Source organism: Achroia grisella, unplaced genomic scaffold (assembly GCF_030625045.1).
Source record: "Achroia grisella isolate CSIRO2021 unplaced genomic scaffold, CSIRO_AGI_Agris_v1 utg902, whole genome shotgun sequence".
Lineage (NCBI taxonomy): Eukaryota > Metazoa > Arthropoda > Insecta > Lepidoptera > Pyralidae > Achroia > Achroia grisella.
Genome location: NW_026713060.1, coordinates 1,676,834 through 1,690,873, shown reverse-complemented (window position 1 = coordinate 1,690,873; position 14,040 = coordinate 1,676,834). Strand labels below are relative to the sequence as shown.

General features: G+C 35.2%; 1 protein-coding gene across 1 annotated transcript in view; it reads left to right on the top strand.

Annotated features, from left to right (window-relative positions):
* LOC131853479 (E3 ubiquitin-protein ligase UBR4) overlaps positions 1-14,040 on the top strand; it is a 65,309-nt gene that overhangs the window by 8,209 nt on the left and 43,060 nt on the right. Inside the window, exons 14-38 of the mRNA XM_059204375.1 lie at positions 125-315; positions 670-826; positions 1,041-1,144; positions 1,214-1,357; positions 1,461-1,676; positions 2,145-2,332; positions 2,806-2,986; positions 3,414-3,519; positions 3,912-4,065; positions 4,488-4,526; positions 4,578-4,761; positions 5,167-5,385; positions 5,862-6,032; positions 6,543-6,688; positions 6,842-6,981; positions 7,276-7,501; positions 7,874-7,926; positions 8,448-8,592; positions 9,086-9,250; positions 9,748-9,896; positions 10,333-10,439; positions 11,065-11,279; positions 11,938-12,122; positions 12,802-13,014; positions 13,426-13,590. Coding sequence (XP_059060358.1) covers positions 125-315; positions 670-826; positions 1,041-1,144; positions 1,214-1,357; positions 1,461-1,676; positions 2,145-2,332; positions 2,806-2,986; positions 3,414-3,519; positions 3,912-4,065; positions 4,488-4,526; positions 4,578-4,761; positions 5,167-5,385; positions 5,862-6,032; positions 6,543-6,688; positions 6,842-6,981; positions 7,276-7,501; positions 7,874-7,926; positions 8,448-8,592; positions 9,086-9,250; positions 9,748-9,896; positions 10,333-10,439; positions 11,065-11,279; positions 11,938-12,122; positions 12,802-13,014; positions 13,426-13,590 — 3,963 coding nt within the window. The remainder of the gene's footprint in view (positions 1-124; positions 316-669; positions 827-1,040; positions 1,145-1,213; positions 1,358-1,460; positions 1,677-2,144; positions 2,333-2,805; positions 2,987-3,413; positions 3,520-3,911; positions 4,066-4,487; positions 4,527-4,577; positions 4,762-5,166; positions 5,386-5,861; positions 6,033-6,542; positions 6,689-6,841; positions 6,982-7,275; positions 7,502-7,873; positions 7,927-8,447; positions 8,593-9,085; positions 9,251-9,747; positions 9,897-10,332; positions 10,440-11,064; positions 11,280-11,937; positions 12,123-12,801; positions 13,015-13,425; positions 13,591-14,040) is intronic.

Below are 14,040 nucleotides of genomic sequence, written 5' to 3'. Positions count from 1 at the left end.
AAAAAAATTATCAAATTATTTATATCATTTATTTAATACTCATAAGACAAATTCTGCTTAGCTTGGGACTAGATGAGGCTGTGTGACTTGTCCAGGTTCATTATTATTATAAAAAAATATACAGGCACTATCTCTGCGTGCTTCGGCATACGTCTTGGCGCGCTGTACGGGTCATTCAGCGCGGCTCTGGTGCGGTACCTGCACAATTTGACGGGCGCGCCCGCATTTGCTTCGCTGCAGCCAGCGCTTCACCATCAGCTACTGGCCAGCGGCGGCGGTGTCAGCGCTGACCGAACCAGCATCACACCTCTACAGGTTACCACTTGTTCTCTATTTTCATTTTCATTTTTATTGCAATTATTATTAAAATAAGTTGTTTAAAGTTTGCTAAATAAACGAAAGTACTAAACTGTAAGGTACATGACTCAACATCATTGTTTCATTCATTATTAAAGCTTAGCCTTATCTCTGATATCTGTATTACTAACAAAATAAATTACTATCATTGTATGCGGTCTCTTTAAAGTTAAATGTATTTAAAAAATACTTAATTTTTAAAATGTAATTAGGAGTAAATTTAATTATGCCACTTTTCAGCTTTTTCATAATTCTGATTGTTTGTAAGAGAGCAAAACTAAGTATTTTTGAATTTAATATTGTTCTAATTAGGTGGGACCCCGCGTAGTGAAACTTCTCGGTGGCATGGTGTTAAGTAAGTCATCTGCCGAACGAGAGAACAGTATACTTGCGATGTGGCACAAGATCGTCAACACACTACAAGAATGTGCACTGCAAGCGCAGCCTTCCCAAGATCATGACTATGAAGGTAAGTCAGTAACAATATCTTGTTTCTTAAAAATTTGATTGATAAAAGCCGAAAACAGATTTGCATTAAATTAAGTTTCTTATGTAATTGTAAAATATTATTGCGAAATGATTTTTATCATGATTATGAATAATATCAAATATATACATATTAGACTGCATTTTTCATTTTATAACAAGGTATATTATTACTAATGTTTCTATTATTGTTTCAGATTTGAATGTAGAACATGCTCAGTTGCTAGTATATCTTTTCCATTCTTTGACACTTATGCAGAAGAAGTCAGTTCTACTGATGACATCTAATGCTATCATTAAGGTATGATTTTGTTCAAACATGACTTATGATATTTTTGACTTTGATTGATATAATTTTTTTCATTATTAGGTGGTGGAAACCCTAGCAATAAGCGATAGGAAACGAGCAACGGCTCTCGCGCCTCATCAGCTCATGCTGACTACTAGATTGATGCTTCTTTTGGAATACCTCATGAGGCATCTCTATGATGCTCCCCAAACGTTATTACAACAGGTAAATACTAAACAATATACTATATAAGAGTCTGCAAACAGGTATAAAAAATGTTTTAAAGGACACTAATTTTAACAGCATTCTAATTTTGTTTGTATTTTAGATCGAATGGAACCTTGTCATAGCGCCAGGACTCGCTCAGCCGACGCCAGAGACCGCCACGAACGGCGCTAAAACGACTACTGAGAATGGTCTTTTAAAAGCACGTATATACTGCGATGTACCGTACATTGAACAAGCTTACAGACGACTCTCGCAGGATGAAACTTCAATGAGACCTAAGTTTTACGCACTGACCAATGCCGAAATCAATAATCAGGTATGTTATTAATAAAAATTAAAACAATTCTTTTCCTGAGTATTAAATTAACATTAAATATTGTTCTCAATAAATCAAGAGTAATGAACACACCTACTAACACCTATTACATACATTAAAATTGATATAATTGAAAAATTTGTTTCTATACAATGCTTACAAGTTCTTCCGAAAATGATAAAACATGTAATATAAAAATAAACATTTGAAGAACGTATTAATGCAGTCAAAAGTATATACAAGTATTTAATTTAATATATATTATTAATGTACTATATATATATATATATATATATATGGCAAACCCGCATTGTTCAAATTCTTTATAATTATAATAGTATCATCAACTCATATCTTAAATAATTTATGACAATAGCTATATTTTAGATTAGTACAACATCAATGTTCGTCATATTTAAGTATTTATTAATTTATATATACATAATAAATTTCGTTTCACCTTTGTAGGAGAATCCGAAATTCGATGGTCTAGCATGCAATTTCGTGCTGGGTACTCCTCACAAGCTCAAGTACCCGTTACTGCTGGATGCGTTGTTGGCTCTCCTCAACTCGGCGTGCGTGTGCGACAACCAGCAGTACAACGCATCGCCTGCAGCACTCGCTGCTGCTCACTACTGCTTCCAAACTGCTTGGAGGTCAGTTGATTTTGTTGTTATTTACATGGTATAAAACAAAGTCGCCGTCACTGTCTATTCGCTTATATCTTTTAAACTACGTAACAGATTTTAATGCAGTTATCAGCAATAGATAGAGTGATTCAAGAGGAAGGTTTATATGTATAATATAATGCATGTACACTCATGCGAAGCCGGGGCGGGTAACTAGTATAATATAAAGCGCAATATTGTATCTTCAGCGAAAACAAATGTCATATTGATTTAATTAGAACATGTTGTTTTAACTAACAATAATTCAATTTTAATAACTAGATTAAATTTATACACTATCCCGTTTTATATTCTGTGGTATTTATACTCTCTGAACAAAATAAGTAGTATTTTATTACTACTATTGTAATATCACATTTAAGTCATAAAATGCCATTCAATAATTCTTTCTGTATGTATTACTATTTTATTATATTACTTACTATTTTATTTTATTGTAGACTTGTGATAAGCATGCCACCAGCTACTCCGCATATGGACAAGCTTCAGGCGGGCACATCCGCAGAGCTGACTTCACTGCTGCCACTGTACGCAGTAGTGTGGGCGCCCCGCGCCGATAATAAGAAGGTCTTTAACCCCTGGCTTAAGGACGCCCTTGTTAAACAGGGCATGTATACCCATGTGAGTGAAAATGATCCTTATCTTTTGCAACATATTTATTCATTTTTAAATATAGACTAGAAGAGAATAGAATAGAAAATCAGTTATTCAAATAAACTTAATAATAAGCACTTTTGAGTAGTCATAACTTTTTTTTTTAATCTACCGTTCATTCGGAAAGCTGTCTCATCACAAGAAGAACAAGCAAGAAACTTGTGTTATATATTTATTAACAGTGGAAACCACAATTATGTTTCTCTCTGTTTTCCACTTGAGATATGATGTACTCTTAAAACAAATTCCAATTGATTTACATTGACATAGTGACATTACATATATTTCTTTTAAAAAAGTTTACAGAATGAACAATATTTTATATGCTCATTTCCTGTTCAAATACCCGTAAGATAATATGCTCTTACTTAATATTTTCATATCTGATTAACAGTATGCTGAGAATTTATTGTCTGGCGTGAGCACATCATGCGACAACATCAAATACACAGCGTGGCTTGCATCGGAAACTATAAAACACTTGAAAGAAAACATCATGCGTAAGTAATGAAGAAAATAAATAAAACATATATAATCATACATGCAATTTGAAGTAGGTGCAATATCTCAAATCATGTTATGACCGTGCCCATATTATTGAAATAATTTGTGTTTGACATATACACAAGTAAATAATAGCTTTATTTATGCAGTGCAGTGAAATGCAAAGGTTATATGATATCTTGTGGTCCACATGTTTGTTTAACTTTACTTTCTTTTCATTAGTGAATGTTTAACTAATTTGTTTTGTAATTTTAAAGGGTTTTTGACATTATTAAGTTTTACACTATGGTCTTTCATTTGAGATATCTCATTCTTCTGCTTTATTTGTTGTCTATTATATTTATAATGTTATTTTCTTGATTTGCCTAATATATTATTTGTTCCGCAGCGAATGGCTTGCCGTCACTGTTGGACGTTATTTCATGTGACTCTGCATTGGTGAGACTTAAAACATGCCTCACGGATCCCGCGTCGGTGACTGAGGCGTATCACTTCATACCTGACCTACTCGATTTGCTGGAGACCATACTCGAATGTTGCCGGTATGTACCAATTGTATCAAAGGTCCACTCCCAATTTAAATGAATTTACCCTCATTCAACTGCATTACAGTACAATCTAGCTCGACATAAATATGTGCTGTCTTTATTGAATTAAATCTTTTTTCAATAGTAGAGCACAAACTTACTTTACTTAAAATATATATCACTTTATTGAACCTGATTAATAAAATTATGCTAGCTAATTGATTCATACTGGGCACTATATAATTAAACTTCGACCATTGGCCGACCACTAGACTCGTTAAAGAAAAACTTTAATTTCTAGCACCCTGTATTCTCAGTGACTACCCGAGTGGGTATACTTCAGTTCACCAATGTTCGAGTTAATTGAATTTCATTTACGCCGACCAACGTACAAAATCATGAAGGTCATGAACTTTGAAATGTCAACTATTTCGCAGAGTGAGCGCCGATATAGATTTGGAGGGCGTGATGGAGCCGTGGGGCGGGTCGGAGTCCGCGGGAGGCATGGACGGCGGCGCCGGCACCAGCAGCGCCGTCACCGCAGCGGAGGCCGCCGTGCGCATCGCCCGCCTCCAGGTTATGGGCGCAGCGGCGTCGGCCGGCAGCTCACTGCCCACCCTGGGCACGTGGCTACGAGCTCAACTCACAGCCGCAGCTTCTGCAGCACTTGATCGTCTCGCATCGCCGCCACCACTCGCATGCATCAATCTGGTGAGTTAATCATATCTCGTAGTAGAACAAAATTTTGTATAACATCGTAGCCTTGATTTTTAAATAACTTGTAAATGCGTCTTGGTTTGATAAACATCAGACATCAACAGGTTAATAACTAATGAGTATCTTAATATAAATACATTAGTCGAAGAGATCAAAGACTGCTGCTCCTCAACATATGTGGTCTTAAATAACATAGGGTACTGGAAACAGATTAATCTGACAATCACACCTTATGCACATGACATACTACCATACATGTTTATTTACATTGAGCTGTAACTTTAAAAAAGTACCAAACCACCATAAGTTTATTTTCAGTATAATTTTTTTATTTTTTCAATTATAGTAAATTAAAAATACCAATAACCATTCAACGTTTGTACATGATTTTTTTTGTAGGCGTTCTATGCAACCCATATCATACCATCAGAGAGTGCTGTACTGAACTTGGTGTCTTCACATTGTGAGCTTATAAGTGCGAACACGAAATACTCAATTGGTCCCTCGTTAATGATGCTCGCATACTCCGCTGGGAAACTACTAGACATTGCCGCATCTAAATTGGCCGAAAATCCTGATCTTACAAAGAGGAGCCTTGACTTGGTTGTGCCAGGACTGGTAAGATTATGAATATTTAAAAAAATGTCTTATATCTTGAAGACGTACTTGCTTTTAATTAATTTTATAACATCATTGTCCATTGCAAAAATAAATAACTGAAATTGATTGATTGAATAGCTGTAATATTTGAACGTTAAAATTTTCGATTATTAAGCGATATTGTTTTTGTATTGTAAATAAAATCGTGATATTTATTCAAAAATAAACAATTTTGAATATACTATTACGATCGCGTTTCCAATTATAATATTTTAATGTTATAATACATCTGAATAGTATATAATAAAGATTTATTTTTTACATTTATCACAGATTGTATCACTGTGGATGTTGCGTATCATAAACATTTTGATATAATTAAACTATATGTACAACAGCCCAAATGAGACGTTAACTGCGGAAACAAGTGCCTAACATACATATTATAATTAAAATAAAAAAAGATTTACGTTTAATTTGTGTTATTTCAACAGACGGATGTTAGGTTGGAGTTCATGGCGGAACCGTTCGCGTCAACACTTAACATACTGGTCCCAGCGCCACAGAAATCTGAGCAATTAATTCATGAGCATATCCTTAAGACGACATACACAGTGCTTGTTCATCATTTGCAGCCTTCTACAGAGAAAACACTGAAGCAAATGGTAAGATATTTATTCATTAAGATGAATTGAAATATTGAGGGAACTAACTATGTATGTAGGTCTTGGAATGGAATGAAAGTGGAAATATTTATTTTTCCAAGGTGGGGTTATAAATATTTATCTTTTCATACATTAAACTCATGCTGAGATAGTATGTATATTTTGTAGTAAACTGAAATGTTAATTAAAGAATTATTTATTTTAAATAATTATTAAAATAATATTTTTTACTTCTATGTGCTATATAATATGTATATATCTATATCACTATCTAATAATCCACTACCATGTTTATTCTTTTTCAAGCAGAATTCCTAAATTTGAAATAAATTTTCCTATCAAAATTATTATACGTAAATTTTGTACGACCCGCCCTTAACAGCGCGGACGTACTGCTGCACTATTCATGTTATATTATTATTGTAATATAACATGAATAGTGCACAGTGTACACAATGTGCAAATACAAATAGTGCACACAATGTTAAATGTAAGTATTTTTACATACAGGTAAAATACTGGGAGAAAATCCTAGATAGACAAGCAGGCAGAATGGCCTACGAGTCTGTGTTCACAGACAATTCTGAATATTCTCTCGGTCAGATTCTGTTATCGGCGCCAAATGCACGAAGCCCATACACAGAAAGAGTTATCAAGTAAGTTTATTAGTAGTTAGTACTATTAAAGAAAATAAATTGTAGAACAACTATCGTGAATTTAGTCCCTTTAAAAATACAGTTGTTTACCTAACAATTTTAAAAATGAAGTAAATCTCATATCTTTAAAAAATATTTATGTTTTTATTTTAGATTATTCATAAAAATCTTGAATGGATGCGAGAATTCCGAACTGGGCAGTGCACTTTGCATTTCTGTTTGCAATTTCGTTGGTGTTGCAGACCAGCAAAAGCTTTCCAGTTTGTTAGCACACATCTGCTTGGTATCTCCGAGTAAGTACACCATTGAACATGCATGAAATGTATACAATTTATATTTAAATAGGAGAATGCGGGAGAGTAGTGTTGTGTAACTTGTCCACTTAGGTATGCACTGAATAAACTTACTTAACCATAGGTAAGTACATCATCTACCAGTCGAAAGCAAGGCAATCCAGCAATTAATTAATTTGTAAATAAATAAATTTCAATTGTATATGCGTGTGGAACCGCGGGTACTGTTAGTGTATAATATTAGTAGGACAAACAAACAATATACCTACATAGAAGTTAATTTGCCATTGGTAGGTACAACAATCGGTATATCCTGCACCGTGAATGGCACGCCGACCGAAACAGAGCTGCCTACGCCAACGTCGTCCGCGCCGGAGGCCGGCAACCCGGTGTCGCTCGCACTACGGAACGCGCTCCGCACTGTGTTCCGCACGGAGAGCGACGGCACGCAACGGAACGACGCCGCTTCTGCAGCCGCCGCCCAGCGGATTGATTCTGAACTGCCCGTTTTCGATACACCGTATGTATTTATAATAACTAATAGTCGTCTAGTGATCGAAATTTAAGGTTTTATTGCCAAACATGCAAAGCGAGGTAAAGGCACCTGACATATTTCATTGTCAAGTATCGTACCAGTGCCGCGCTAATTGACCCGTACAGCGCGCCAAGACGTACGCTGAAGAATGTTGAGATTGTACCTGTATGTATATTTTTTAAAATAGTATAATAAAACTGGACAAATCACACAGCGCTATCTAATCTCAAGCTCAGCAGATCTTGTGTTATGAGTACTTGACAACTGATAGAAATACTTAAATACAATTTTTTAATAAGTAATATTTATACCTATTAAATTATTAATGTGTTTATTTGTATATCTTTGCACATTTAGATCGCCAGCGCCCAGAGCGCAGTCTGATTCGACCCAACAACCAGGAAATTCAGGTTGGTAAATTCATACTACTACTATTGTAAAGATTTTATGACTACAGTAAAGGATACATACTTTACTTTTATGATCTATTTGACCGATTTTAATTCATTTATAAAAAGCTACATTGTTTGGATATAAGATGCTCTGTAGTTCATATGGATTCTTATACTGTATTCTTGATAATATTTTTATTTACAATTCACACAGTAGCATACAGTCCCAAGCTAAGAAATGCTTCTGTTATGGGGTACTGAACGCTGATATGAATACATAGATTTTTTTTATTAGTAAATACATTATAATATACATAAAAAAATATCCAAGTCGATACACACAATCATGCACGCATTATGATAACAATCGAACCCGCGACCAACGGAAGCAAGGTGGAGTGTGCTAAACACCTGTGCCACTGAGGCGGTCATATGTAATGTAAAAAAAATTATAGTAATTTTCAAAGTAAATCGAAAACTGTATGTACTTATATCACTAGGTATTATTTTTTATTGTGTTTTGAACATGTTTGTAACAGAAAATTGTAGCTGGTCTGACGGAAGCAAAGATAGTGCGGCTGCAACTGCTGGTTCTACAGAACCGGCGCCAGTGCCCAGCTCCGATGCAGCCAACGACAATGCCACTCTTCTCTCTGCTATCTGCAAACATGTAGTACAACATTGGTATGTTAATATAAATATGCTATCACTATTGTATAGTTAAACTATTACAATATCCCTGATCTTAATCAATTTTAGAGCTATGTAAATGAAACCGTCAATAAAACATAGTGGTTATTTTCTCAGAAACATTTAGTTCTAACTGATTTTATTTAAAACAAGTACACAGTGCATTTCGTATGAACACCTATTCTTCGCCAATAATATCACTGATAACAAACCAACCTCGTCATTCAAATTCAAAAAAGTAATCAGTAAAAATTTTTTTTTTAATACAGTTTAGTGAATAATAGTCAATATTTACTTCTATAGATTTGTTCAACAACTATTGCCATGCAAACGTAATCGTTTAGTGAATAATAGGATTTGTTCAACAGGAAACGTAGGAAAAAGGTTATTATAAAAACATTTCACATTCATAACCGGCTAAAATGCCCTATATGTATAAATGTTTTTTTAAATATGAAGAAAACTAAAAAAAATATATTTGTTGTAGTACGATTGAAGTGAGCGAGCGTATGCTGGCGTCTCTGATCGGCGTGTGCGGTGACATGGCGTGTTCCCCGCTGCTGCTGCGCGAGATGTGTCGGCTGGCGGACGCGCACCAGGGCGTGCACCACAAACAGCTGTTCCCGGCCGCAATTAACTGGCTCTCTACCTGGTCAGTCTATTTTTTTCTTCTGTTATTTATGTCCAGTCGACCGGATGCAACCCGCTGAATGCAGTTCCTACTTTGATTATGTTTATAAACAATATCAACAATTAATATATGAACTGTTGTAGAATGCTGTAGTGTGTATTTAGTTGTTAAAGACAACTTTTTGACTACTTTTGATTTAACCACAGACATATAGAATTTATTATTTTATTATATTTATAGCAATAAATATATTATTGCTATAAATATAATAAAATAATAAATTCTATATAAACTATAAATGTACGAAATTTCATTCTCCTCCGTCGGCGCTATGTTCAAAAAGGAGTACTAAGTTTTTTCTTCACGTATTAATACCAACACAAATGACTGCAAGTACATAAGCATTAAGAAACACTGTTTGATATTCAAAGAATTTCGAATCGTTAATTTTATTTATTACTTATCTTAATAATAAATGTAATAAATAAAAGGAAAATCTAGTAATGTTATTATTACAGCGTGGATAATTTGAGTAGTCCCGAAGTCCTTGAGAAGTTGGAAGAAGGGCAAGTGGATGGCAACGTGGCGCCGCAGATCGAATCTGCTTGCGTTCTGCTGTCGTACCTCGCCGACGCACTTCATGCTATCAATACGGCACAACCACACAGTAAGTATAACCAATATTTCATTTATTTCATACAATACAATAATTATGTAATAAGTATTATTGATGTAAAAATAAAATGTTGTAAATATAATTAATTGTTTATTTATACTAGATGTATTTTATGGCGTAGTCTACGCGAAAGTAAACATTAATCCATTATTAATTAATAAATCTGTTAATCTAAGATAGAATCCGTTTATGTGCTAAATTTTATTCAAATCTGTCTATTGGAATTTGTTAAAAATTCTTGGAAACATTATATTTGCGTATGATTTACTAGGATGTGTTGCATGTACACAAAATTACTACTCGATCAATTAAGAAAAATATTTGAAGATAGAGAATGTTTTATGCTATCTATTACATTAGAGGTGATGACATTAGTTTAGAGGAAAATTTACCTATGAATATAAACAATATTGTGCTTGTTTTGTAGCGTGGCGATCTGTCAGTCCTACGTGGGAGTCCCCGTCAGATCTCGGCTTCGACTTTGATTACACAGATGAACAACAGGATGATGACGATACGAGTGCTGATGATTCTGTAAGTCATAATTTTATTATTATTCTTTTCTTATCTTATTCTTTTTAGAAAGAAGAAAACCTAAAAAGAAACTCAATCGATTGTTCTATTTAAATATATAACGTGCATGATCATTAGATTTTATCAACCATTTGAAAAAGTAGTAGCGGGGCACAACCTCGCATGAGTATGTAACAAAAATTTCACAAATTAATGGCCTCTATAAAACTGTAGTACATCACTTTGTTCTATTGTCAATCATTTCCGCAGTGTAAGCAGTATAAGGATTTTAATGGTATTTTTATAACACATTGGCTATGTTAGAAATATTAAGCACTAAGTATTATAATAATATAAGGATTGCTTTTTTTCGTCTTTTTATCAAGCAGTAGGTTTCGTTCCTTAACGTTTAAAATACTCGTATCGCCTATATGTGTAATATTATGTGATACATGTGTTATATGTATTATTTGTAATGTTTCTAGCAATGAAAGACTACAGATACGAAACAAGGTCCGTTATTAGGGTTTATTACTCGTTGGTTAGTGGTTGTAGAGCGCGTCGTCGTCACGTATAGATACGTATATCACAGTATCCATTCTAAATTTAGGGTGAAGTCAAATTGAGATATTATGTTGTGTTATAGGACGAGGACGCGATGCTGCAATACAAGCTGTGTACATTCACGATGACGCAGCGCGAGTTCATGAACCAGCACTGGTACCACTGCCACACCTGCAAGATGGTGGACGGTGTCGGCGTGTGCACGGTGTGCGCGCGCGTCTGCCACCGCGGACACGACGTCTCATACGCCAAGTTTGGCAACTTCTTCTGCGACTGCGGCGCTAAACCTGATTCCAGGTGAATATTTTTTTTCTATACTATATATATTTATTTATTTGTCAGAATATGTTATGTACAATGGTAGTAATTATAGGTTTTTAATCTGCTGTTTCCGGCGTCTATTCACAAACTAAAGAATAGATGATTAAAAAATCTCTACTGAATTACAGTTACAACTTTTTCTGTTAAATGTTAATGAGTGATGAATATTTGCCATATGTATTTGTAATTTAATTACATTACTGGTGAACATTATCATGTTTTATCATTATGTTTTTCGTTAAATCTCTCTTGAAAGAAACATACTAACAGTAGTGGGTTTTAATTAATTAATAATAATAATAATATTTATTCTTGATACACATTTACATTTTTAATTTATTGTAGTTCTACACTAGGCTCGCAGGCCTGTATTGTAGAAACTGTAGTGACTAATTATTATTTTTTAAGTAAATATTATGATATCATTTAAAAATAAAAATTACATTTCTTTTCTTTCTTTCTATTGTATTGTCAACTAATAATATGAATTTATAAATTACTATAAAACTATACAAAATTATTTTTATATTCACATATTCATGTCACATATCTTACACTCGGCATATTATTATTACCTTTGAAAACAACATACCGAACATAGAATACTTTAGTAATAAAATTATACTTGTGGTAGTTGCCAAGCACTGGTGAAGAGGTCTGTGACACTGGGCGGGGCGCGGGGCACTGGCTCAGGGTCAGGGACGGGGGGCTCAGACGAAGCGCCCCCCGCGCCCGCACTCCGCCGCCGCCCTTCGAGCCCCGCACCGCCGGCATTGCTCGCGCCGCCCAGGCGTCCCGTGCTCGCTGCCAATATACAAGGTATTCTCAACTGTTTGGTAGTCTTGTCATTTCTTCGTTGGTTGAATCATGAACAGGGTTATTGGAAATGTTAATTTTCTTTATGTAACAAAATATACAAAAAAATAACCTGTGTAAAATTTTGTTTACCCCTTTATAAATAATAGATATTGAGTTAAATTTAATGTCTTTAAGGCAAAACATGATAATGATGTATTATACAATATTTGCTCTAGTCGAATTATAAGTACTGCTTATGTACAATATAAGGGATTGATGGATGACATAACCCAAAAATATTAAATGAAATAATAACTAAAATCTGATTATAGCCAAAAGGCTGATTACAGATGGAAGGGGCAATATAAAAAAAACTGTTAGAATTTATATGTCAACAAGTACTTTAGCGTTTTGTACATATACAATATAAAATATTTTGGTAAAAGAGTAAACGGGCCGCAACGGGTCGGACAGACAGCGACCGCGAATTTGTTTTGTACTGTGTAATGTTATATATTATATTATATATTGATATATATTATACTATATTACTGTAAAGTTACATCAAAATCCGTTCATTAGTTTTGTGTGAAAGAGTACAAAACATCCATCCATACTCACATGACCTTTCGCGTTTGCTATTAATAATATTCCTTTTTTAACATTAGCTAAAAGCGCTTTTTGTTAATTCTGTGTGCAGGGTGCCGCGCGTTCCTGTCGTCGTTCGCGGGGTGGGGCGCGTGCACGGAGCGCGTGCGGCGGCTGCTGGACGCGCTGTGCGGGCCGGTGCGGGCCGCCTGCCAGCGACACGCGCCAGCCGGAGCCCACGCACGCGCTCAACGAGCACTAGCGCAGCTACATCTCGGAGAGAAGCGGTTCACGCACACCGATGACCTCATGCTGCCCACGCTGGGTACGTCGCAGCCGTGTCGTTCTGTAGCGTAGTTTGGAAGCTCACCGGCGTTTGTTCGTTCTGGACGACGCGTGCTCTGTGCCGCGCACGCGCGCTCCTAGCGGACGCTCACCCCAATACCTACCGACTTATTTATCTACCTCGATTACTCTTTTGTATACCAATTTTTTACAACTGCTTGACAATTGATATAAAGTGTTAACTGTTATCTGTCCAAGTCGAGCAATCCAAGAACTATCAGCCGATGTCACAATTTGATTTGAGGAGTACAATATTTTTCCCGTGTTATGAATTTAATTAAATAGTACTATTTATTGATTAAAGCACTTTTAGTGTATAATATTATTTAATTGTTCTCAATAGTTTTATTGTATATTTAAGTATAATGTGAATACTGTAAAATTTGTACAGGATCCCAAGAGGGCGCATTCGAGAACGTACGCATGTCGTATACAGGTGAAAACGGGCAAACGATCCGCCAACTGATGTCGACGCACAAGCTGCGCCGCGTGGCCATGTGCTGCCTCGCGTCGCCGCAAGGCCGCCGACAGCATCTCGCCGTTTCACATGAAAAAGGTGCGTATCATTTCATTGTAATACTTACTATTTAATTTATATTCTGTGTGTATGTTTTCTACAATTCAATTATTAAATAATTAAACCAAATATTTGCCAATTTATATAGTCGCAATAATTTTTATTGTTAATTTAGAGTTTGCCTAAGTTAGATAAATACCAAAAATATGACTTTTCCCATTACGGCCATTCAACCGCTTTCTGTTTTTACCCAACGGTTAGGTAGTAGAGAATGGCATTACACTCGCCAATTGTATATTTATTTTAAACTAGCTACTCGCCCCGGCTTCGCACTGGTGTACATATATTATATATATAAAACATCCTCATGAATCATTCTATCTATTTAAAAAAAACGCTTCAAAATCCGTTGTGTAGTTTTAAAGATTTAAGCATATATAGGGACGGACAGGCAGCGACAGCGACTTTGTTTTATATTGTGTATAAAAT